This window comes from Macrotis lagotis, chromosome X, assembly GCF_037893015.1.
Source record: "Macrotis lagotis isolate mMagLag1 chromosome X, bilby.v1.9.chrom.fasta, whole genome shotgun sequence".
Lineage (NCBI taxonomy): Eukaryota > Metazoa > Chordata > Mammalia > Peramelemorphia > Peramelidae > Macrotis > Macrotis lagotis.
This window is the reverse complement of record NC_133666.1, coordinates 244292957-244320025: the sequence shown is the minus strand read 5'-3', so window position 1 is coordinate 244320025 and position 27069 is coordinate 244292957. Positions and strand designations below refer to the sequence as shown.

The window sequence follows — 27069 nt, the reverse complement described above, 5'->3', positions numbered from 1 at the left end:
GATTTTGACATGGGGGCCATGCTATAAAAGGGATTGTTTTTCCTGTACTCATCCTGCCTCCATGCAACTAAGCAAAATTTCATCATTCTTTATATTCCTTTGCCCATCAAAGTACTTCATGTTCCAAAATTATCTTTAGCCTATCAAAACTTCCATTCTCTCAGAGAAATGTCTCAAGCATATATTAAAGTAGACTGGGCAATTTAGACTGATATTTGAATAACTTAGCTCATGAGTTTCTCAGAGATACTTTTGAATGAGAATATTGGACTGAGGAAGGCAGACCAAGTAATTTTGCTTTTCACATCTTTTTTTTCCTTCCTCCATTTCTGATTGTGTATCTTATCCAAGCTTTTCCCCCTGCCCTCAGAATCCTCCAGGAATCATGAAATGCCACCTGTAACCCTTAGGGAATAAGCATTTCAGGTCCTTGTGGTTTATGTGACTTCAAGTCACAGTTAATATGAAAACAAAATGAAGAAGACTTTAATAAAGTATTTTTACAAAGATATATTTTATTTATAAAAATTTAGTTCATATTTTAATTTACATAATTTCAAAATTAAGGTGATCACAATTCAAACCTCAACTAGAATTATTTGTTCTCCATTCCACTCTATTTGGGCACTTCACATTTCACAATATCCAGTATAAAGAGGTTGTGCTGCTACTCCACGTCTATTAAAAAAAAAAAGAAAAACAGGAAACATTTAAAAACCAGTTTTTTAAAATATAAGATTTTCTGCCAGTCAAGGTTATCCTAGAGAATAACATGTCCTGGTTGACTGTAAGAGTTAATATAAATATTTTAGTGTTCACTTTTAAATTCTTGAAGAACTGATCATGAGATTATTATTCCATCTGGAAACCTTAAGTCATCTAGTACCACACTCTCATTTATAGGGAACTGAGGCCCAGAAAGCACATGATGTATTTAGAGATGGAAAGGATGTCAGAAACCTTTCAGTCCAGGCTCCCTATTTTATATTTGAAATTGAGGTGCAGAAAATTAAGTGACTTGACTAGGGTTACACAAAGAATAAGCATTGAAAGTGGAATTTGAATACAGAAGACAGTGCTACTCTAATAATAGCCTCAAAATAAAAACTACTTAAAAATTAAATAGATTTCCTCCCACCTCCTTATGAATAGTGGAATCAAGTACTAGATGTTTTAGCAAAAGAAAAAAATGCTATTTGGACTTCAATGTTCCAGACTTTTAATAATAAATGACATTTCTATCTCTGAATTAAAGTCCAAATTTTCAAAGTATGCTTCATTTCTACTTAAAATCTTTCATCTCTTACACCTAACATCAGTGTCCCTGTTTGATAATACCAGACTTACCTGAGCATGCGGCAGCGATGTTCTGTCAATCTGCTATAAGCATCATCCAGGTTTCGGACATTTTGAGGGCTCCAAAGGCGTTCTCCTACAGTACTTGCTCGAGGCCTACAATGTACATCCCAAACAAATAAGCCACTTAATGCTTCTAAATAACTTGGGTCTAAATCAAATGATCTCTAATACACAGGTAGAGCTATTCCTGCATCAGTTTGCAGTTAAATGAACACCTCTATTATCTCAGGTAACTGATCTTTACTTCTAATTATTTAAGGCAATGGGGTTAAGTGGCTTGCCCAAGGCCACACAGCTAGGTAATTATTAAGTATCCGAGGCCACATTTGAACTCAGGTCCTCCTGACTCCAGGGCCAGTAGTCTATCCGCTGTGCCACCTAGTTGCCCCTTGATCTTTACTTCTAAACTTCACTGAGAGAAATTAAATCATTTGGATTGATACTATTCCAATCAGTATCAAACTAATATGATTCTATAGGGGTAGTAGTTATAAGCTCTGTACATTGTTTCAGAGCTGTGAGCTACACCAGTGCAAGACCACTTGTGTAATCCTAGGAAGCTAGCTAGAAGCCATCCACCTTTGTTTTTACTTGTTTTGGTGATAATGCCCAGGATGGCATAGGTGATTCAACTACATGAAAAGTGCTCCAATTTATTTTTTGTAGCTCTGGATTATTCTCTCATCCAACACAAATGATCATCTTTTGACTACCTAGTCAGTGATATTTTTGCCTTTCCCAGTCCATGCTCCTGCTGCCCTACGGTTTTACCTATTCTAGCCTTTGTGTTATATGTCAACTGATGAAATTATTCTGTATTTAGAATAGATCCATAAAAGTAGGAGAGGTCATCCCAGAATGTGAGGAAAACCTGAAGTCCATTTCATTAGATGGGACCAAGGACTCTTTCATAAAATGCCATTGACTCAGAGCTCTGCTTCAATCTCATTTTTTGGTGTGTGGGACAATTTTACCATAACATTTAGTTTTAACTAAGTCAAATAGCACTGAAATTATCCTGTACCATAATCTTGGAGAAATATTAGTTGCATCCACAAATTCTCCCCACAGGGCAGCTGATCCACCGATTACAAGATCTTTCTGAGTTTTATTCCCTGAAATGATAAGACACAAGTTGCAAGTAAGATATCTGCTGCCTGGGAACAGAAAGCTTGCATTACTATTTAATGGGTCATTGGCTTTGGATTTCTGCTTTGGTGTAGGAGCTGGCACAATTTGTTGGCAAAGCTTTGGAGGATGGAGGGGAGGGATTACATCCATATCATGATATGGCATTGGAACAGGACTTTAGTGGAAATTAGTATCTTTAAAACAATTTCAAGCTAATAATGCCTAACATTTCTATGGTGCTTTAAGTTTGCAAAGCACTTATTTTACACATTCTTTCATTTGTTCCTAATACCTCCGGTGAGTTAGGTGCTAATTTTACAGTTGAGGAAATTGAATCATGGTAAAGTGACTTTGCCTGGGACCAGTCAGCATCTCAGAAAGGACTCAAATCCAGGTCTTCCCTCTCCATGATACTACACAACCTCTTTTAAGTAGGTTATGGCAGTAGTAGTAGGTTGAGGGAATTTTTTTTCCCCTGAGATTAAGTCTCCCCATCATGTCCAGACTAGAACTGTGCTGGCTACTCTGATCCCACTACTGATGAGCTCTGATCTGCTCTGCCTCTGATCTAGGCCCGTCGGATTTTCCTTGGGCAGCCTGGAACCCGGCTCCCCATTTCTGGAAGTTTATTGTGGGTCTGCTAGATTCAGCACCTAGTAGTTCTCTGGACAACTGAGTTCACTATAGTTTGGTACTCAGGAGCCTGAGTGATCGACCAGCCTCAGACTCCCCAGTAGCAGCAGCAGCAGGGACAACAGTGAGGTACCATGGACAGCTCAAGTTCATCTTAAAAGAGCTACAACAGAAGCTGTTTTCTTTGTAAATAATAATAAAGTTCCACTGAGTCAAGGGTATAAAACACTCCAGAGCTGCAATAGTTATTAGCTCATTTAGACCATCCAGAATGCTGAGGGCCATAAAGATGAAGTTGTTAGATGGATAGGTCCTGGAGAGGAACAAGCTATAGAAATGCATTTCCTCAACCCTTTTGAAAAATCACTTTATGCAGTATGCATAGTTTATATTCCTAACTCAGATACATTTATGATTTTGTTTTCAACTAGATCAGAAATATAGCCAATTTAGTGAAAATTCAACAAACATTTACTATGTATAAGGTACTGGGGCTATAAATAGGTAATGATAATGATGATGATTTACAGGGTGCTTATTATGTCCCAGGCACTGTCCTAACTAAGCATTTTTCAATTATTATCTCATTTGATCCTCACAACAACCCTGGGAAGAAGGTACTACTATTATCCCCATTTTACAGATGAGGAAACAGGCAAACGGGTTAAGTGATTCACACAGGATCTCACAGGGTCACACAGCTAGGAAGTCAAATTTGAACTCAGGTTTTCCTGAATTTGGATCTGGCCCTCTATACATTGTGTCCCCTAGCTCAATAATTTCTGGAAAGCGAGGGCATAAACAATTAGGAGTATCAGTTCTAGCTTTATTTAGGAGGTGGCACCTAATGCTACTTGAGAGGACATTCCCAGAAAGCTTATACAACACCATGGAACCAATGTAAACACTAACAGAATGCCTTCTGTGGGGGGCCAGGGGGAGGAGGGAAGCAAAAATGGGGGGAAAATTATAAAACTCAAAATAAATAAAATCTTTCTTTAAAAAAGAAAGTTTATACAAAAGCAGTGATGGGAGATAGCATGTCTTATAGAGGAAGCAGCTAGAAGATTGGTTTCTAACACAGCACTTGAGGGGAGTAATCCAAAATATGACTGGAAAAGCTAGATTGTGGAGGGCTTTAAAAATACTAGGCCAAGCATTTTACATTTTACCCTGAAGGCAAAGGGGAACCCATTGAAGATTTTTGATCTATTCTGATCATGATCTGATCCACATTTTAGTAATATAACTTTGTGTGAGGATATGAGAAGAGAAGAAAAGGAAGGGGATGGTTGGAAGATGTAATGTAGAACTGCTAACCTATTTTCTACTTCTTGTATCTTAAAGAAAACATCTCAAAAATGTTTCTTCAGGGACAGTTAGGTGGTGTGGTGGTCCTGGAGTTAGGAAGACCTGAGTTCAAATCCAACTTCAGACACTTGATACTTAATACCTGTGAACTTGGGCAAGCTGTGACCATTGCCCCACAAAAAACCAAAAACAAAAAAAGGGAATTTTTATAATTTAAAAAAAAAGCAACTTAGTGATATTGGACTTACCAACAAAATCAAGGGGTTCCACAGTATAGTACTTCTTCCAATCTTGTCCATAACTAATATAGTCTAGATACCATGGGGCTGCAAGGACTGCAGTATATCCAGCTTCTGTAACTTTCTGTAGCTCCATAGCATAATTAGACTGTATCCATACTTCAACTATAGTGTCTTGCTTAAGCTGGTAAAGATTACAGTATATATTAATGGAATAAGTAAATACAAATGAATTTTTAAAATCACTGGTAGTAGACACAAATTCAAACTGACTTAAATTTTCATTAAAATTGTGTTCCCAAAATCTTAGTGTATTTAAGTTTTTTTAAAATTTTTTCCCCTAATTACATGTAAATACAATTTTTAACATTCATCTTTCTAAAATTTTTAAATACTAAATTCTCTCTTTTATCCTCTCTCCTTTTCCTGAAACAAAATGATATAGATTATACCTGCACAACTGGGCAAAATATTTCCACATTCTGTGAACCTAACAGTAAGTTTAATAAGCTTAAAATAGCACTAAGACTTTTGGGGAGTTCTGTGTGTGTGTGTGTGTGTGTGTGTGTGTGTCCTTATTAACCACCAAGCATTTATTAAGAACCTGCTATATGCACTGCACTGTATTTAGCTTTAAAGATACAAAGACAAACAAAGCCATTCCTGCTGTCCTCCCCCAAAGTTAGTACCTAGTTTCCTAGTTAACAGGGCTTTCATTCTTCTCCATGCGTATATTCCATGATCTAGATAAAGTAGACTACTAAAGGTTTCCTGACCTCCTATCCTTTCCCATATTTCTTTATTACTCAGGCTGTCCTTTTAACCTGTTATACTGCCTCTTCTTTACCCTTTCCTTTAAGGTCCAGTTTAGAAACCACATGTTTTAGGAAGCATCCTCTGATACACCTCCAATTGAAAATAGTATTTCATACTGTATTTTCTATCAAGCCCCTTCTTTCTTCCTTGCCCTTATCATTTGCTGCCAAAATCATATTAATATATATCCACAGGTCTTCTTGCTATTGGTGAAATGTAAGAATGTATGCTTTGGGTTTTGTATGCCTAAGGATTTGTTTAGTTAGGGATAAAGACAGGGACAAGAATTGTCTTTTTCATTTCACTGCTTTAGGGAACTCCGGGTATACCTTTCAGGACAGGAAACTACTCTCCCAATGCAGATTGGTCCTTTCTTTGCAACTCATCTTAAAGATTTTTCATAGAGTTCTAAAAGAATAAATGATTTTCCAGAGCCACAAAGCTAGGATTTGAACCCAAGTCTTCTTGACTTTGAGGATGACTTTCTATTCACTGAGTCATGCTGCCTCTCTATGTTCATACTTATCGCGACTTCTTTCAATTCATACCAATTGTTGCATTGATTAAAGATAGAGATATGGATTATTTCTTTGGTGTAAGGAGCTCCCTTTGAGGGACTAACTTGCCTATTGCAGGTTGGCACCTTCTCTTTGACTTAAACCTCTCAAGTGACTGTTCAAGATCACATAGCCATACAGTATACACCTAGAGGTGAAAGTTGAACCTCCATCTTCCTCAATTTGATGCCAAGTCCCTATCTACTGTCAGTTTCTTAACTTCATACTCACACCCAAACACCAATAAAAAAAGAACAAAGCAGCCCAATACCCATTTTAATATGTAGATCTTACCTTGACTCCATTATCAAAAACTTCTTGCCAAACCATGTATCCTTTGTTTTCAGATGAAACAATGTCTATAAGCCTAATATTAAAAAAAATAGTTATGAATCACTTTAGGTCATACTGATTAATTTTAAAAACATTAGAAATCTGTCCCTTTTCTATTACAGTTTACCCATAGATATATGGATCTACTGATGAAATATGCCAATGATTTTCAAGGTTCTATCTTTACCCTCCACTTCTCATTACAGCCCTGGGATCATATTTCCAATTGCCTAGTGAAGAGACCCAACCTAATTTGCCACTGGTATCTCAAATACCAAGTGTCTCCCCTTGAATTCATCATCACCTCCACCATTATGCTCCTCCCTTGGCCCCTCCCTTCTCCGGTTGCTTCTTCTCTTACTTCATATAACCAATCAGTTGCCATATTGATTCTACCTCTGCAATATCTCTCAAATTAGATGGCTGAGTTTAAAAGTGATGGGTTCCATGTTTGTTGTTATTAATAGTAAGAGAAAAAAAATAGTAAGAGAAATATCAAAAGATTTTTTCTCCCTTTCAGTGGCTTAACCAGTTCTCACACTAAGCTTCTTTCATGCCCATTTTCTATTCAACTACTTTTTTTTGTCCAATGTTGTCATACTACATATATATATCTTCTATAATGTTTAACAAATGGGTTTGTACTTTAAAAAGATCTTTGGTGGGAAAGAAGATTAAATGCTTACTAGTTAAAGCACTTTTTTTTTTGCCTTTCTGTGATAACTTTTACTTCTCTAAGAATTGGTTGTAGTCAATGTCAAAATAACAACAGTTAGCATTTACACAAAACATTAAGGTTTTGCTTCAGTGCTTTACAAATATTGTCATATTTTATCCTCACAACAATCCTGAGAGGTTAAACTCATTTTACAGATGAGGAAACATAGGTAGAGACTAGTTAAGTATGGAGTTAGAATTGAAATCAGATCTTCTCCATAGCAGGTCAAGTGGTCTGTCCACTGAACCACTTATGAGCCTTAGCTTCACTTTTGTATATACTTTTAGGTTTTCATGTTTTCTGTTTTTGAGTTTTGATAACTTGTTTAAATACATAACGACAAAGATGCTACAATTGCTTTCTTTGTCTTTTTATCTTCTACTGGAGTACTGATCTTGAAACTTATCATAACCAATCAACTAGCTGCCCACAGACAGTTCATCAGAATGGTCTTAAATATTAATAAGCAATCTTTTTCCAATTCAAATATGGTCAATTTCAGGTTTGGATTTTGGAGTTTTTTCTTTTTTTTGACTATCCAGTCCTTGTCATTTCTACAACTTTCAAACTCTCTTTTTAGCATAATAGCTCACATCTAAGTAGTACTTTTAGATCTGCCAAGCACTTCACCCACATTTATTGCTGCTGCTGCTGTTTCCTTGTAATTTTTTACATGTAATTTTTATTTTATTTTTCTCAAATCATATAAATAAAAATTTTCATTATTTTTTTTGAGTTCCAGGGAAGCTAGGTGGTACAATAGATAGAGCATGAGGCCCTGGAGTCAAGAGGACCTGAGTTCAAATCTAACTTCAGACACTTGATAATTTGGAAAGTCACTTAACCCCACTGCCCCTCCCAAAAACAAACAAACAAACAAACAAAAGTTTCTGAGTTTCAAATTCTCTTCCTCTGACCTCCTTGGGAAGGCAAGCAATCCGGTATAAATTATGTATGTACAGTCCCATAGCAGTATTTCAATAAGGCCAAGATTCAGGCATTTCATGAAACCCACAGTATCAAAAATTAAATCATAATTCATAGATAATCTAAGAACCACATGATTCTAGAGTACCTTCTTCCTCTTATGATTTTCTATCACTGTTACTGAAGGAACAGAAAAGAAAGGGGCTGCACGGTATTGGTGATCACGTTTAACTTTATTTTATTGACCTTGAAAATTCTCCTCCTTGTGGACAGCTTTTGGTAATAGCTCTTCTGAAATTAGCTGCTTTGAAAGGAAAATGAAAGATATGGGAATTGATGAGATCTTGGAGAGAGATCTCAATTTCCAAACTTCACTCACCTCAGATTTCCTTGACATCCAGTAATACAGAGGATGGAGAAAGAAGAGGGGAATCACAAGACTAATGCACACAACTGATACTTCCCTGAATACTAAGTACCTCCTGAGAATCTTAAAAGATATATGGCTGAAACTAAGACAGAGATGAGGCTTTCAAGTAACTTACTTCTGAATATAGTAAGATTCGAGTTTCCTATAATCGTGACCAAAGCCTTGTTGCTGCATGAATTCTGCCACATCTGGATTTGATTTCCTTTAAAAAAAAGACAAAACAGTTAATTTAACTTAGCCCTCATATTTAAAAAGAGAAAATCACATAGATATCACCATGAATTTTGTTTTTTTAATGCTTTTTCTTGAAGTTGACCCTCCTTATACCTCTTCAAATCCAAAGTGATTTAAGACCTTTAAAAAATAAAATAGTAACAACAATCCTACAAAACTTTAACTCATTTCATTGAAGCAACTCTATTATTTTTGATTGACTAGTCAACAAGAAAAATAGATTTAACAAAAAATGCACAAGAGAAAAATAAGGGGATGGAGAAATCAGATAATTCTGTTACTGATATGTTAAATTTGATATATTCTCTTTGATTCAGCTTTGCAAGCTGCTACTCAGAGAATCAAAATGCATCTAGTTGAATAGGAGGCATCTTCTGGAAATGGGGTAGAGGAATTCTTTGGAGGATTTAGAATACTCAAAATCTATTTTTCATAATGCTGAGCCTCTCATAACTGAATCAAAGATTGTAGTTTAGAAAACCAAGTTCATTTTAAATTAGTCATACCAGCAAGTGAAGTCTACTTCATCTCCTCCCAGATGGATGTACTTATCTGGAAACACTTGACTAGTTTCTTTGAAAAATTTTGACATGAATTCATAGGTTGTATTTAAAATTGGATTTACAGGTCCAAAATTATCAGTCTTCACTGCTCCTTTATAACAAGGTGTCAAGAGGTCTTTCTGACCTGCAATCAAAGAATTAAGATACTCTTTTAATTAAGCTCTTCATCCAAAGGAAATAGTTTTATTCTTTCCATAAGAATCTAGTGGTTTAAATTTCTGGAGTATTTTGTTCAGTTCCAGGTATCACAGTTTAAGAAAGAAATTGATGAGGTAGAACACATTCAGTGGAATGCAACCAGGGTGATGAAGGAGGAGCTTAGTCCATATCATATTAATAAGTATTAAAAGTACTAGAAAGGAAAGGATAGTAGAAGCTGTCAAGTGGAAAGAGGGATTGAATTTGTTCAGTTTGGCCCCAAAGACAGAAACCCACTTTGCACTGGTAGCCCTGCTTGGTCTCCACTCCACAAACAAGAGGCCTCTCCCAGGACAAGCTGATCATCAGAAATTTCATCAAGCTGTTTAATTCAACTTTGGATATATTCAATACATTTTCAACTAACTCAGTCTTCTCTGCCCTCTGCTTAGAGTTGGGAGCACTCAACTTCACCCAAAGCCTTTTTTTTTATAGAAGGTAGGCTTTTCCAGATCATTCTATTTTTTTAAACCTAGGACAATTAACTCTTTTGTCCCAAGTAGTTTCATTTATGATTTCTTAATTTTAATTTTTTTTTGCAAGGCAATGGGGTTAACTGGCTTGCCCAAGGCCACACAGCTAGGTTATTATTAAGTGTCTGAGGCTGGATTTGAACTCAGGTACTCCTGACTCCAGAGCCAGTGCTCTATCCACTGCACCACCTAGCCGCCCCCTTATTTATGATTTCTTGAAATTGAGTTCTGGAAAACCAGGCTCTCCTTGAGCCCATTGGAATTCAAAAAAAGCTATTTGATCATGCCTTAAACACAAATCATTCTGGCTCACAAATGGTTGCCCAATAGTAGGTCCTAGCCCAAGCTTCATTTGGTTATTATTTGAGTTTTGAAGGCTCAGAGTGAGTGTGAATAGAAAGACCTTAGCTTAAAAAACCCAAAGTCTCCCTCTGCATCCAAGGTTCTGATCCATCTGATCACTGGACCCAGATGACTCCAGAGGAGAAAATGAGGCTGGTAACTTTGAACAGTTCTTGCTCACTTAAATACAATTCACGTGTAAGTCATGACATCACTTTCTGATGTTATGGTTCTCTTCAAGAACGAGGGACAAATAACAACAAACCATCTTGACAAATGAAGTCAAAAGCCTTATTTTTAAAATGTTAAAATATCACTGGTCAAAGGCATATCAAAGGACCAACAACAACAACCTGCTGCCATTTGGTCTGTTTCACAGAATGAGATGCCCCTGATTCCATCACCCTTTGGTTTCTATCCTTTTCTAGCTTCTTGTGTGTTGAAACTCTTGAGGGCTGCTTTTCTTTTTCTTATGTTTCTCCAGTACTCAGTACAGTGCCTAGTAGAAAGTAGGCACTTAATAAATGTTTATTGAGTTGAATTAAAGAACTAGGAAGTGTTAGGAGGTTTTGTGTTGTTGTTTTGTTTAGGAAGTTATAAAGAATCACAAGAGTGGAATGGGTTGCTTCAGGAAGTAGTGGGCTCCCCCTAATTGAAGGTTTTCAAACAGATTGGATGAACACTTTTTGGTCATGGTTTAGTGGAGGTTCTTTTTGGGGGGCAAGTTAAGGAACTGGAGACCATCTAAGGAGTCAACAGGAAGTCTAACCAACCATTCACAATGGGATCAATCAATCCATCCCTCTGAAAACCTAGTTGCTGGTGACACAAATACAGAAAATCAGTGCCTGACTTCAAGGAGCTTGTAATTCAATTAGAGGAATATAAGAACTATAAGATAAATTCCAAGTGATTTTGAGACAAAGTGGATCAGGAAAGATCTCTTAAAGGAAGCTATATTGGAGCTGAGCCTCTCAGTCACAAGCTCTAGCTTCTAGAAGACCCTGAGGCAGAAGATAATGGAATGTAGTATAAAGGGAAAAGCTTATAAGCATTCATTGAGGGAAGAGGGAGGAGAGAAGGAATAATGAATAATCAACTTGAAAAGATAGGTTGGGATCAGATTTCAAAGCTGAAATGTTTTTTTATTAAAAGCTTATGATTTTGAAGGAAGAAAAGTTTGATCATAGCATGTGCCCTAAGTGATGCTTTTGAAATATGATACACTAGAAGGATAAAGGTGATTCCCACAAAGGGGTTGGACAAATCTACATCTTATCAGAAATGAGTGCTGACACAGGGAGAACAAAATTAGAGGGAAATTATAACATTAATTATATAATTTAAATAATTTAAAATTAGGGGATTATAAAATGAATTGAAAGAAGTTCAATTGCAATTTCTCTGAAGTCATAAAAAACAACAATTTTTTACCTGGTCCCCAGGAGTTTGTATGACCTGGAGTATCAAACTCTGGGATAACTCTGATTCCTCGTAAGCGAGCATATTCAAGCACAATTTTGACATCAGTTTGGGTATAAACATGGGCATGAGAATAGGCTCCCTGTAGAAATTAAATTTATTAGTTAAAATCCACAGAGTTGGTTCATATGTCCCAATGTTTTTCAACAATTCAATTTTTACTGTTCTTTTTATTTAATATTTTATTGTTCCCCAATTATATGCCAAAACAATTTTTAATATTTTTAAACTGCTGAGTTTTGAATTCTCCCTCTTCTTCCTTCTTCCTAATTCATTTGAGAAAAGTGACAAAAAATTTTATTTTTTATAGTAACTCTATAGAAATTTGACAACAATTAAATTCTGGCATTTTCCAGCTACTGGATGAACAAGATATTGAAAGCCATTACTATACAGCATACTGCTATATAGGAACTCTTTCATTCACCATTTCTGGCACACTTCCAAAATATACTCAACAAGTCCAGTTTTATTTTTGTCCAAGAGACTAGGAGCCAAAGAGCAGATATATGCACAGGTACATATAAGCAGCTGTCAATAGGCTCTGAAAGTTGAAAATGGCAGATAGAGTGAGACCTCTGCTACCCCCAGCCACATCACCCTTCTGAGGCAACAGGCAGAAGATGATTCTTTTATAGTAACTCAACAGGCTAGATGATCCTCTAACAACACTTGAATTCTTTATTTTAAAATGCATATTATAAAAGGTGACAGAATTAGAAAGTATGCTAATTTCTTCTAAATCATATAATTTCATCATTTTGTTAAAATATCTGCCCATTCCCAACCACTGCCTTCTATTTTCTGTAATATATGCCAGTTGACCCCTACTATATAGCAAGTAAAGTGAAAGAAAGATTTAAATGCCCTGGGTCACAAATACTGACTTTTAAAACCTTATTCTATAAAAATGATCTTATCTTACTGCCAAGTTAATTCACAATAAGTACAAAATTTAGAACCTCTGCTCCAAAGAATTAACTTGTACTCATTGAAAAAAATAAAGCCAGCAAAAATCCATTTCTCCTCCTCTTACTGTACTCCCCCAAATGAGAATGGGACCTTCTCTAGACCTGTTGTACAGATCTCCTGCTGAAATTTGCAATGCTACTCCAGGCTAGATCCCATACTCAATACCTACAGACCTCTCTATCTCTCTAGACCAATCTGGTCTAGACTTTTACTTGAATTTCCCCCATCCGGAGTTCATTTAGTGTGTTTTCTAGATCTGTTTTGAGAAATTTTAGCATCAAGCTTATTGTTTTTCTTCCTGACACTCTATTTTGAGCACTTCTGTTTTTAGCTCTGGTTCTAGCAATCCACTACCTAAGAGACAGAATGGTTGAGTCCTAAGATAATGCATTTCAAAGTATGATTAACTTGTCATTTTTTTTTTTTTAGTTTTTTGCAAGGCAATGGCTTGCCCAAGGCCACACAGCTAGGTAATTATTAAGTGTCTGAGGCCAAATTTGAACTCAGGTACTCCTGACTCCAGGGCCGGTGCTTTATCTACTGTGCCACCTAGCTGCTCCCTAACTTGTCATTTCTTAAAGCAACTGTGATTACATGGTAAAGGATTACCTGCCAATGATAAATTGTTGTATTTATATTTACATGGCTAATTTCTGTTATTCACCAACAATTGTTAATTTAATTAAAAGTTTTATTTGCATTTCTCTAAGAATTTATTCAAAATGAAAGTTAATGTTATAAGTTTTAAGAAATAAATATCTAGGGGTGGCTAGGTGGCATAGTGGATAAAGCACCGGCCCTGGAGTCAGGAGTACCTGGGTTCAAATCCGGTCTCAGACACTTAATAATTACCTAGCTGTGTGGCCTTGGGCAAGACACTTAACCCCATTCGCCTTGCAAAAAGCTAAAAAGAAAGAAAGAGAAATATCTAAAGCTACAATCTCTAAAAACAAATGCAAAGTAGTTGCACTTTACGCTGTGAATTTATACATAAATGGGATCATTCATGATTCTAATTCATAAGTATACTATGCTAACAAGCTTTTGTAGACCAAATAATTGTATAAATTACTCACTTCCTTGCTTAACTCTGGAAAAGTCGCACTCTGATATGGGAAGGACTGGTCATCCACTATATGCCAATGAAGAACATTAAATTTATTAAATGCCATGCCATCCTGTAAGGGAACATGTTCAAGATTATTCTTTATATATATCAGGCAGCATCTAAGAATGCATTGTGGATTTCCCCTTGTGCATATTCTTTTAGGGAAGTCACATTAACTGTATGACCCTGAACAAAACAATTAGTCCTGTTTGCCTCTATTAAAGGGACAGGAGGTAAAAATGGCAAACTACTCCAATATCTTTGCCAAGAAAACACCAAACAGGGTCAAGAAGAGTCAGATACAACTGAAAAACACCTGAATAATCAAAGGGAAAAAAGATGAAGAGGGAAAAAATAATGTTTTTCCCAATATAATTTATCTAAAAACACCACCATCACCCCAACCACCACTACTATATAAAGTTCTTCACTACCTTAAACAGAGATTTCAGTCCTTTGAACATGAGAAAACACTTGTGTAAACTTAAGTTAGACTGGGAAATGGGAGGAGAAAGAGTGTGTGTGCAGTGTGTATGTGTGTGTGTGGGGGGGGGGTGGTGGCAGAAAAGCCAATGAGCATTGTAAAACTGTCCTAGAGGGTTTCAGGAACAGTAATCCTTGAGCTAAAGAAGGTCTTATATGTTCCTTATTTTGCTGAAAGAAGGCTGTGTATCCACAAACAGGTTCCATATTCCAAACTTGACTCTAACCTGTGTGATCTGAACTTCAGTACATCACAATCTTCCTGGCCTCAGTTCTTTCTCTCTGTAATGACTGTGTTGGACTAGAGGGCTCTGTAGTTCCTAGCTCCAAATCGATGACCCACAAACATATTGTTCTAGTTAAACTAAAGTAATGTATGATAAACAAGTGGCTTTAGCGTACGATCTTTCTTGGGGGACAGTGTGGTATAGTGGGTAGAACTCTGGAATTGGAGGTAAGGGGCCTAGGTTTGAATCTGGACTCTTGGCACTAGCTTCATGACCATCAGCAAGTACTTCTCTTTCTCTTCTATTTCTTCTTCTATAAAATAGGGATCCTTATACAATCTAGCTCTCACAGGGTTGCTATTAGGAAAAACACTATAAACTTTAGTGAGCTGTAGAAATTTGAGCTATTTTGAATATGAACTACATTTACCTTGGTTCAGTCTAAAAAGTAGAATGACCAGTAACTTACCAGAGTTGTAAGAATAGTCTTCAGTGGCAGATAGTGTCTAGATGTATCAATTAAAATTCCTCTATAATTAAACCTTGGAAAGTCAGTCACTTCTGTCTCATTGACCACATACTATGAATTAAAAAAAAATTCATAGAATTAAAAAAATTTCCTCAGTGAACTAAAAATTGGTATTCATATATTAAAATATCAATATTACTTGGGATAGCAATACTAAGGGATAACTTAGGGTTCAACACTACCATCTTAAGAAAGTAAACCTTTATTGACATTTCTTTAGATCAATGATTCTCAAAGTCTTATCTGAAGATCCCGGAAGTTCTCCAAGACCTTTTCGGAGTCCTTGAAGGCAAAACTATTTTTTTAAAATAATACTAAGTCATTTTTATTTCTAATATGTAAATATTAATAGATATAATCCATGAAACAAAAGCTCTTTGGGGAGGTCCTCAATAATTAGTAAGAGCATAAAGAAATTCTGAGACCAAAGAGTCTGAGTATCATTAAAAACTGCTGCATTAGAGAAACACTACGAAAAAGCCATTCATATTGGCCAACAAACACAAACATTTCAAGAAGCAAGGAATAAGAGAAGACTATATAAGAAACAATGAACTGTTATATATAATTTGTTTTTAAATAAATACATTATACTATATATAATAAATAATGAATACAATATAATTATATATAATATAACAACATAATAATTATAATATACTATGTATATATGTAACAAAATATATGTGTATGTAGTACTTTCATTACCTTATACATTTTCTGTATGAATAAAAATATAAATATATATGTGTTATGCATCTATACACACATCTTTTGTTGTTTTTTAATTGTTTCAGTCATGCATGACTCTCTGTGACCCCATTTGTAATTTTCTGAGCAAAGATATTGGAGTGTTTTGCCATTTCCAGTTGAGGAGAGTAAACACAGCTAATAAATATGTAAGACCAAATTTAAATTCCAGTCTTAATGATTCCAGATCTGGAATTCTTTCCACTATGCTATATAGCTATGAGACACACAGACACACAAATGTACACACATATACATACACACACACATACACACACACAAATTTAATAATGATAAAAGCATTTTATTTGTGTCCCCTTTCTGCATTTTTGGGTGTTTCTTCTGTGTATTTAAAAATGTTTCACTGATGTACTTTTGGAATATGTTTATCTATTACCACTTTACCACAACCCTCCATAATAGAAATCCAATCTTGTAACAAATATGTATAGTCCAGCAAAACAAATCAACACTTTGGCCATGGCCATTCTGCATCTTTAGAGGTCATTCCCTTAACAGCTGTTAAAGGACAGAATTTAGCCTTCCAGTGAGCCATGCATGTACTCTTCTGTTTCTCTCTTGAATTCCCCCTTTTCCTTTCCTCCTTCCCTCCCTACATAGTAGAGTAGGAAGAGTCCATAGCAGGGGTGTCCTTCCCCCTCCAATGCTTTACTTGTGACTGTCCAGATCCTTTCCACTCCCCCACCTCCCCAACAGACAGATGAAAAGCAGCCAAATTGGAAGAATGGCATGGTTGTTCATACTGCTTAGATGAAAAAGATCTTTTTTGTTAAAATGGTAGGTATTTCAAGACTTATCATCTGAAGTCCACTATGGGTCCTACACCTACCAGATCCCCCCTTCTCCCCCCCCCACTCCTTATGACCACTGGGTCTTCTCATCTTCTCTATTACCATATCCTTAGGATATATGTCTTATAGTTGAAACTTCCTCTATATGTTTTCTATCCCAGTTAGAATGGGAGCCCTTGGAAGTAGAGATGATTGCCTCTTTCCTATAGGTATTTCCAGCACTTGACATTTGTCACATAAGAATTCCTTAATAAGAACTCTCCCATTCATTCATTCATTTATTCACTCACACTCAGCATTATTTCAATTTATGTATTATAGCCATACTCACAGCTCCATAAGCATCTCTATAAACTAACTGGCTGAAAGTCTCCAAACCTAGAAAAGCAAAATGAATAGCTTAATAAGTATATAATTGAAACATCTGACTACTTAGATAGTAAAAGCCACATGGTTCAAGTATTATTCCAAAATTGGTTAACACATACAGAAAAATAAACTCATTAACTATATTTAAGTGTTGCTTATTTCTAAAAGTTCACAGATCAAATTAAGGGAAAAAAAACAAACTAATCTCTATTGTCTTTGGGTTTAAAATAACTTTATATCTACACCTACACTGCCTTGTTTACATGTAAATTCCCTAAGTTCTAATTTTATAAATTTATACATTTTATACATTTTCCCAATAAATCTCAAACACAGAGCTAATCACTATGATATTTAAGTTCAATCCTCTTTTGCAGAGGAGAAAACTGAAGAATAGAAGGGTTACCTAATAGTCATTCAGCTACTAAGTGCCACAGGTGGGATTTGAATCTGGCTCCTTCAAACTCTAAGGGTGACATTTCTCAGTGATGTCATGCTGCTTCCCATTATACTCTGTGCATATCATATACCTAACATTTTCATTGAAAATTCAAAAATATTTTTTTAAAATTGACAAAAATGCCTTATGTTTTTCAGGAATGATTTGGACTTAAGCAAAGAGACTCAATCTCCCTGGGAAGACATGGAGAGCAAACATATTGCTTATGATATGATCACTGCCAGCATTCTCCTGATTATCTTCCCAAGGGCACACTGATCTAAGGTTCAGATTCATTCCGTCATTCTCTCAGGAATCAAGTAGTGCCAGGAGATGAAATTTTTTTCATAAAAACTCCAATGAGTGGTCACCCACTTCTGAATGAAAGTTTCTTGGAAGCTCTTTCAACTTTTGGAGAGCTCTACTAGGAAGTGTTTTTTTTTTTTCCTTAAGCTAAGAAATCTGTCTCTCTGAAAATTCTACATGTTGCTCCTCCTAATTCTACCCTGAGTTCAAAAACAAGTGTAGGATTAGTGCCTACTCTCACAGTACTTCTCCACACCCCTATAGCTCCAAATCTAGGATTTTCTACTCTGTATAGTGTGAAGGCATATTAAAACCTCCATGGGGGGGGGGGGGGGCAGCTAGGTGGCACAGTGGATACAGCACTAGTCCTGGAGTCAGCAGTACCTGAGTTCAAATCTGTGTGAACTTGGGCAAGCCACTTAACCCCATTACCTTGCAAGAAAAAAAAACTAAAAAAATAAAAATAAAAAACCTCCATTTTTGACTCAATTGACTATTAAGAAATAAATATTTCTCTAAAGTCCTTTTCCCTTTAGGAAAGTATATGAAGTAAAAAAAAATGAAAGTTAAGGCTCCTGAAAATGGATTACAGATGTCAATGTAAATGTTTATGCTGGAACAACCAGAGCTGAACAGAAAATCTGATCTTTAAAAACAAGACTCAAGTGAAGCATAAAAAGGTAAACAGGAAAGGCAAATCATAAGGAACTTAATGATATTGAACTGCTTACATTCTTGCTTGGGAAGATCCTACTTGTAACTCATATGAACTTTCTCATTTATTAGGGCAGTCAGAAGAGCATATATAGACAAGGCACAAATGACAGTTGAATTTGAAGGGATACTATATTAAAAATATGGAGTTATTGGGTGAAAGAGGAATGCACTGAGAGAGGAAGGGGGAGATAGAATGAGATAAGTTATTTCACAAGAAGAGGCAAGAAAAAGATTTTGCACTGTGGTGGAAGAGGAGGGAAGAGAGGGGAAGTGAATGAACCTTACATCAAAATTGGCTCAGAGAGAGAATAACACATACACTCAATTGTGTATAGAAATCTATCTTACCCTAGAGGAAAGTAGGAGGGGAAAGGAGTGGAAGAAAGGGTGGGTAAGTGATAGAAGAGAGGGAAGATTCTGGGAGAAAGGAATGGGTGAAAGGAGAGAGAGGATAGAATAAATGGGGTGGGGGAAATAGGATGGAGGGAAATACATTTAGCAATAGCCATTGTGGAGAAAACAATATTGAAACAAATTTCTCTGATCAAGACCTCATTTCTGAAACATAAAGAATTAAGTCAAATTTATAAAAATGAATATGAGCCACTCCCCAATGAATAAATGATCAAAAGCTATGAACAATTTTCAGATGAGGTTATCAATGTGTTCTATTTAAATCATTTTTTTAAAATGTCCTAACTTGCTATTGATAGGAGAAAAGCAGGCTGGAATAATTCTGAGGTTCTGTAACCTTAGACTTACTGGATTGACTAATAGGACAGAAATAGAAAATAACAAATGTTGGAAGTGATAAGAGAAAATGAGATTAATGCATTGTTGGAGGAGTTGTGAAGTAACTCAACAATTCTGTAGAGCAATTTGGAACTATACCCAAAGGGCAATAAAACTATATCTACTTTTTTGTTTTGTTTTTTGTTTTGTTTTTTTCAAGGCAAATGGGGATAAGTGCCTTGCCCAAGGCCACACAGCTAGGTAATTATTAAGTGTCTGAGACTGGATTTGAACCCAGGTACTCCTGACTCCAGGGCTGGTGCTTTATCCACTGCACCACCTAGCCACCCTGAAACTATGTCTACTTTGGACCTAGCAAAGCCATTGGGCTATGTTGCAGAAGAGATTAAAAACTGGAAGGAAAAGAACTATATGTATGAGTATATTTTAGCAGTTCTTTTCTGGATGCAAGGAACTGGACATTGAAGGGATATCCATTGGTTGAGGAATGGTTGAATAAATTGTGGTGTGTGTTTAAGATGAAATGCTGTTCTGTTATAAGAAATGAGAACAGAATGTTCTCAATAAAAATCTTACACAAGTAGATACAATGGGAAATGTACTATATATAAAGTACAGCAATGTTGTAAGATGATCAGCTGTGACTTAACTTTTCTCAGCAATGCTGTGATGCAAGATAACTCTGAATGACTTATGATAAAGCATACTATCCATACCAGAGACAGAGCTAATGATGTCTGAATACAGATTGAAGCATACTTATTTTAATGCATTTTTTCTTGAAGTTTCAAATTTTCTTGGGGGAGAGGAAAGTTATGTTCACTTTTACAATATGACTATTGCTATTCATGACTACACATTTTTTTTTAGGTTTTTGCAAGGCAAATGGGGTTAAGTGGCTTGCCCAAGTGCACACAGCTAGGTAATTATTAAGTGTCTGAGGCTGGATTTGACCTCAGGTACTCTTGACTCCAGGGCCGGTGCTCCATTCACTGCACCACCTAGCCACCCCTACACATTTCTAACCTATATCAAATAACTTGCTTTCTCAATGAGGGGGACTGGGGAAGGAAGAAGAGAGAGGATTTGGAACTCAGGGTTTTAAAAGTAAATGTTAGAACTTGTTTCTGTATGTAATCCAGGAAAAATAAAATAAAAAGCTTGAAAAAATAAAATTAACTGGAGAAGTAAATGGCAAATTGTTCCAATATTTCTAAGAAAATAGCCAATGGAGTCATGAAGAGTCAGACACACTGAAAACTGACTGAACAACAAACTATGACTTATAATAACTACTTAATAACTAGTATAGTAATTATTAAATAAATAGTAACTCCTAAGTAAAGGAGTTACTATTATATCCAACTAATCCTTATACAGTATTTTTTAAGTTCCCTCCCTAGCCTGTGCTTCTTACTCTAGGCAAGTTCCTATTTCTCTGTGGTCTCAAATATGGGACCCAGAATTAAACACATTAAGCACTCTAACCATGACAAAGAACAAAGGGATCATGATATTCCTCTTACACATTATTCTTCTGTTGGAAGATATTCAGATCTGATGAGATCTTTTGGCTGCTATGCTAGACTGTTCACCTGAAACTTGGAGTTCACTAAATCTACCAGGTTGTTTTTTCCCTTAAAGATTCAAGGAATCATAGCTATAGAGTTGAAGGGGGCCTTAGTATTCCTCTAACTCAATCTTTTTACATATGAGGAAACTGAGGTCCAGAGGAGTTAGAACACTTGACCAAAGTCTCACAATTAATAAATGGCACAGCTGGGATTTGAATATGTGTTCTCCAATTTCAAATCCAGTATCTTTTTTCACTGCATCACACTCCCCCTCCCTGAGGTATTTTTCACACAAACTCAATATTATTTGATCTTTCTTGACATCATGGTAACTCCATATTTGTAAAGAATTCCTTAAACACACTCAGTTAAAGAAATGATGAAAATTAACATGTCTACTCACCTCGTAAGGCACCCCAAACCTTTCTAGCTTGTAGTACTGCCACAGGTGTCTTAACAACCAGTTTATCTGCATTTCAGAAAGATATAGTCTATTAATCCTTCAGCAAAAAAAGACAAAATATTATTATGCTATAGTCTATAAATAATATTCAAAAATTCAATTGAAGTAGGAATAGATGGCATTCTTTTTTTTTTTTTGGAAAGGCAATGGGGTTAAGTGACCTGTCTGTGGTCACACAGCTAGGTAATTATTAAGTGTCTGAGGTTGGTCCTCCTGACTCCAGGGTGGGTGCTCTATCCATTGTGCCACTAAGCTGCCCCTAGAGTTCTTGCTAAAGTTTAAGAAACTTATATTCAGAGCCTTATCTAGTGGGTCTTAATTCATTATCAGGAATTTAAGGATTTTTTTTTTTTACCAAAAGTATGTTTATACATTAGACCGTTTGATGGGGAACCCTTCTGCATTTAGCAGGCTGCTCAGAGGAGCCCAGGAGACTCTCTCCCACCCTTCATGTTCAGACTTATCATCTCTTTTGGCCACGTGTTAGGCCCAGTCAAACCTCTGCCTGTCTACATTGTATGTATTTTATATGTACACAGTTGTTTGCATATTGTCTCTCCAATCCAATCTGAGTTCCTTAAAGGCAGGGGCCATGTTTTTACTCATTTTTGTATGTACAGCTCTTAATATAGTACTTTGCGTATAAACACTTGTTGAATATAAAATGAACAGGTGAGATGAAATGATCTCAGCCTTCACCTTTACATTTCTGCTGCTTCAGCTTTCTCTTTCCCAGGTCTAAGGGAACATGGTTGGTTCACATTCCTTGCCTAGGAAAGAGGCAGGTAAAGAGGATGGGTAGATCAAAGAAAATCTCAGGTTTGGGGCATAGATGAGAGTCTATCAATGGCAAAGGACAGAGTCTCATTGATATGGAGTTGGATCTAGGACCTCTGACTTCTGTCCACAGGAGAAAGATGACAATTACATGGCATGGTGACAAGAGAAACTCCTTAAACAATGACAAGTATTATAGACAGCAGAAAACTAATAACACAAAAAAGGAAACAAAGATTGATTTGTGCAAAAGTAATATTAGTACAGAATTGTTGTTTATAAACCAACTTCTCGTTATTGTTATCTGTATGACCTACTTACTATATATATAGATAGCTAATTACCACATAGCATGATGAAATGTATGCCTTTAAATAATGTCAAGTTAACATCACTGCTAGTAGAAGAGGTAATGGTATAAAATTCCTGAGGATGGGAGCAATGCACCCAAGGACTAAGCAGTCACATATGGATATACCAGAGGTCAAAGGGCTAAGTACAACCTGGTTAGAAAGAACTGACAGTCATGGGACAAATGGGACAGTAGTCCCATCATGGGTAAGAGAAAATATTTATGACATCTTTTATCTTTCACAAAGTTCAACCAATATGATTGGAATTTAAAATAGGTAAAGACTAGATTGAAAATTGAAGTGTTTTCATTGGTAGTACAAGCTAGAATCCAGAACTTATTAACCAGTTGTTCTAGACTCATAAATCATACAATTAGAGCTGACCTCTTCAAGTCAAAACCTATCACATTATCTGCATTAAGTTCAAATCTCACCTCAAATAATTACTATGGGTATAACCACAGGTAAGTCAATCTCTCAAAGCCTCAATTATCTCATTTGGAAAATGGAGATAATGATAACAGCTACCTGGGGGAGGGATGCTAAAAGGATTAAATAAGATACTGAAAAACAGAATGGTCTGGTTCCTGACTATATTACTTCTTTCTTTATAACTCTGGACAGGTTACTTAACCTTTATGGACCCAAATACTAGGACAGGCTTATATGATAAAGGTCACTGTTCTTCCTCTTTTTCTTTCCTTAGCTCTCTATTACTTGGATTATAAATCCTCAAGCTGAGAGTTAATATTTCTTCTTCATTCACATGGAAATGGATAGACTTTCTGGCATGGGAGTATATAATAGCTAGCTCCATACATTGTTCTTTCAAAGACAAAACCACTCCCAGAGAGCTCATAAAACATGCATCACAAGATACTCACAAGACTCATCAGAAGTGCTGTTGGGATAATCATTACATTCTGAGTCCGAGGTAATTATGACAAGAAGTTGTTGTAGTTCTGTTCCATGGAAAAGTTTGAAATGATCCTCTGAACTCTTGGAATAGCCAAAAACATATTCATGATAGCTGTGTTGAGAAATCAATTTTTAACAAGCAGATTAAACAGCTTTTCAGGTGTATTTTAAATTTGTGAATACAGAATAATTTGTCAGTTTGTTACTGGAAGACTTTCTATTATTAGTAAACAAATGAAGTAAAAGATAGGGCAGCTAGGTGGCATAGTGGATAGAGCACTGGTCCTGGAGTCAGGAGGTTCTGAGTTCAAATCTGTTCTTAGTCACTTAATAATTACCGAGCTGTGTAACCTTGGACAAGTCACTTAATCCTATTGCCTTTCAATAACCAAAATAAAACCAACCCCAAAACAAAAGAAAGTAAAAAATAAAAGGATAGATAATATAAGCCCCCAAATTGTAAAAGTCAGGCACAGTGGATAGAGGACCTGGTATGGAGTCAGGAAGACTCATCTTCCTGATTTCAAATCTGGTCTCAGACTCTTGCTAGCTGAGTGACTCTGGGTAAGTTACTTAACCCTGTTTGCCTCAGTTTCCTCATCTGTAAAATGAGCTGGTGAGGGAAAAGACAAATCACTCCAGTATTTTTGTTTTGTTTTTGCAAGGCAGTGGGATTTAGTGACCTGCCCAAGGTCACACAGCTAGGTAATTATTAAGTCTCTGAAGACGGATTTAAACTCAGGTCCTCCTGACTCCAGGGTGGGTGCTTTACTGTGCCACCTAGTTGCCCCCACTCCAGAATCTCTGCCAGGAAAACTGCAAAAGGGATCAAAAAGAGTTGGAAAGGACTAAATACCAAACAAAAGTTTGTAAAATAATGTCCTATGCTATAGGCAAAAAATTTTTTAACAGATATTTGCTTGACTTGAATATGCTTTATCCACAAAAAGCAATGTGGGTGCAAATTATTTAATCAGCAGTTAGTCTCTGAATATAGACTGTAAATTAATTAGAAATGCTTCACGGGTGAGATTATGAAACTGTTTAGGCCAGTCCCTAAATATAGCAGAGGAATACTAGTCCCCCCTCCCCTTTTTAAAACTACCACTATAATACCTTACTCGAGTATTTAGCTCTTTGACAGTTATCTAATTTTTAAAATTACAGAATCAAAGATAAGTACTTTGAAGCCTGTTAAATGTTAAGAGAGCTATCCAAACTTCCCCAGAAGTCCTCCAATGATAGAAATTTCATAAGCTTCCTAAGAAGCCTATTTCTTGAAGTGAAGTCAGTTACAGGAGTTTTCCCTGAGCCTTCAAAACCTGATTTTTTTCAGTTCTCACTAGTTGGTACTACTGGTCAGAGTCAAGTAAAAGTGGTTTAATTCTATTTAAATGTGCCAGCTCTTCAAACAGTGGAACTCTCCACCACAACAATTTCATTGTCTGTCATGTATCATTATTTTTATATTTCACCAATTTAATCTCTCTCTTACAAAGTATACGAAAGGCAGTTAGTGGAAAGGGCAATGAATTCAGTTAGAATACAAATTCCTAAGGCCTGGGATATTTGCTGATTCTTCCTACCTCCATGATAACAGACAAGTTAATTAATCTCTAAATTTATTTACAGATTAAGTCTTTCAAGATATTTAAATAGGGAAAGCCCTTTAAATCACTTAGATAAGGTAGTAAATATTGCAACTCTTGGTTTTAAAATAATCGTCCAATACCAAAGGTAGTTGAAATGTAATTCAGTCAAATTCACCTTTTAAAAAATTTTCTACTTTTTTTAAAGCAATGGGGTTAAGTGCCTTGCCCAAGGTCACACACTTAAAGTGGTAATTATTAAATGTCTGAGGCAGGATTTGAACTCAGGTCCTCCTGACTATCCACCCCCAAATTCACAGTTCTTCCTGTTTTATGAGTGAGAAGCTTCCCTCCCTTCAACAGTAAAGCTTGTCTTTCAAAACTCGTAGGTTAATGCTAAATAGGAAGTGTAGTTGTCATCTGATTGTCCCGTGGAAGGAAAAAAAAGATACTGACTTGTCCCAAAGTGCGGAAGCAGGAACACAAACAACCCCGAACAGACCCCTGCACATTTTCTGTATTTATAGGATCAGAGACCTCAGAGGCCGGCACGACCACCTCTTTCTACAGATAAAAATTGTGAACAAGGGCAGGTTGTTTGGCTTGCCGGAGGTCACCCAGGTTTAGGGAGTTAGCAGAGCTGGCCCTTTTGGACTTGGGTCCTCAGCCACTTTTCACAGACCTAAAATGCGGTGGGGCTGAAGCCTTTTTAACATTATCTACTGATAGACCTTCCAAAGCCTTTCTCCCACTTGTCTCTTCAACTGCTTTTCAAGAATCTTTCAAAGATGCTATTCTACTATGTCACACACAGGTCGGGGAGAGGCGATAGCCGGGGTCTGCCCAGGGCCAGGGCAGTCCAGCCGGGCCCACGGAGCCGGCGGCTCCCAGGCTTTGGACTCGTCTTCTCTCAGCCCTCTTCTCTTCTCAGGCTCAGCCTGTGAAGAACCGCAGCACCTCGACCACCCAAGCTTCAAAGTCTGCCTGTTCCCGCAGGCTGCGAGCCCGAACGAGGAAGGGGCTCGGGGGGCCAGCGGCGCCGCGGGCCGGGTCCGAGACGCGAGAAGCAGAACCCGCGCATCCCGCCGGCCCCGGCCCCGGCCCCGGCCCCGGCCCCGGCCCCGGCCCCGCAGGAGCAAGCGGGCCCTGTCCGAAGCAGCCCCCCGTCCGCTCGGCTGCTCCCTGGGCTCCGAGGAGCTGCTGCGGGGCGGGTGGGGGACCCCCGGGCGGGCCCCCCTCCGCCTCCCGGCAGCTGGGGCAGGGGTGCTCACCGGCGGAAAGCTTCCTGCAGGAGAAAGCAGTCGGGGCCCGCGGAAGAGTGGGGGTCGTGGGTGATCTCGAAGCTGCCGGGGGCGAGACTCAGCAGCCTGGAGGCCTGCCGCACGGACACGGGCTGGGGCCACAGCCCCGCGGGCCCGGAGGAGGCCGAGGCCAGCAGCAGCGGCAGCAGCAGCAGCGGCAGCGGCCCCCCGGCGCGGCCCGACAGCACCCGCAGCGCCATGGCCCGGCCCTGCGGCGCCTCCCGGCCTCCGGCTTCTTCTCTCGGGAGCCCGGGGAGGCGGAGGCTCCGGAGCCGAGGCCCGGCCCCCGCCGGCCCGGCCCGGCCCGCCCCGCCCCGCCTTCCTCACCTGAGTCATCTCGGGGCCCGCGGGCTGCCCCGGGGGGACCCGGGAGGGAAGGGCGGCGGAGATGAAGTCGGCTCCGGGTGGCTGAGCCCCTCCTCCCCTGGCACCCAGATGAGACCCCCGCCCCCCGGGACAGGGCCCTCCGTGCCCCGGGGGGAGGAGCGCCGGACTCTAAGCTCGCCAGGATAGGCGGCCCCGCTGGGAGGGGCCCGGGCCCCCGCGGCTTCTCGCTCCCACCCAACACCTTCGGCCTCCGTGTGGCCCCGGGCAATTCCAGGCTCACACATCCCACACCCAAACTGCTTCCAATGTCTCTTGTCTCGGAGACAACATGGAGGTGGCCCTTCCCCAAAAGAGTGTCTTCATTGCCTATCCCTTCCACTCGGAAGGACAATTTACCCTTCGTTCCCACAGACCAGGCTTGCTCACTTGGGTACCACTGAATGCATGTGTGATGTGCAGGCCTGGGGGACAGCCACGAATCCTAGCCCGGTGGTGGACTCCCGGGAGGACCCCGGGCAAACGACTTCGGGCCTGGAGGGCTTGGCTGAGATGATGT

General features: G+C 38.1%; 1 protein-coding gene across 1 annotated transcript; it reads right to left on the bottom strand.

Moving 5' to 3' along the window:
- Positions 1-514: 514 nt before the first annotated feature.
- On the bottom strand, positions 515-26416 carry HEXB (hexosaminidase subunit beta). Its single transcript, XM_074204256.1, has 14 exons — positions 26157-26416; positions 23263-23408; positions 21189-21254; positions 16959-17005; positions 15006-15116; positions 13795-13896; positions 11699-11828; positions 9195-9375; positions 8570-8656; positions 6341-6413; positions 4683-4857; positions 2384-2474; positions 1348-1452; positions 515-678 (listed from the first exon to the last, which is right to left on the bottom strand). The coding sequence occupies exons 1-14, from the start codon at positions 26384-26386 to the stop codon at positions 630-632; spliced, it is 1593 nt and encodes a 530-aa protein (XP_074060357.1). The 5' UTR covers positions 26387-26416; the 3' UTR covers positions 515-629.
- Positions 26417-27069: the final 653 nt, after the last annotated feature.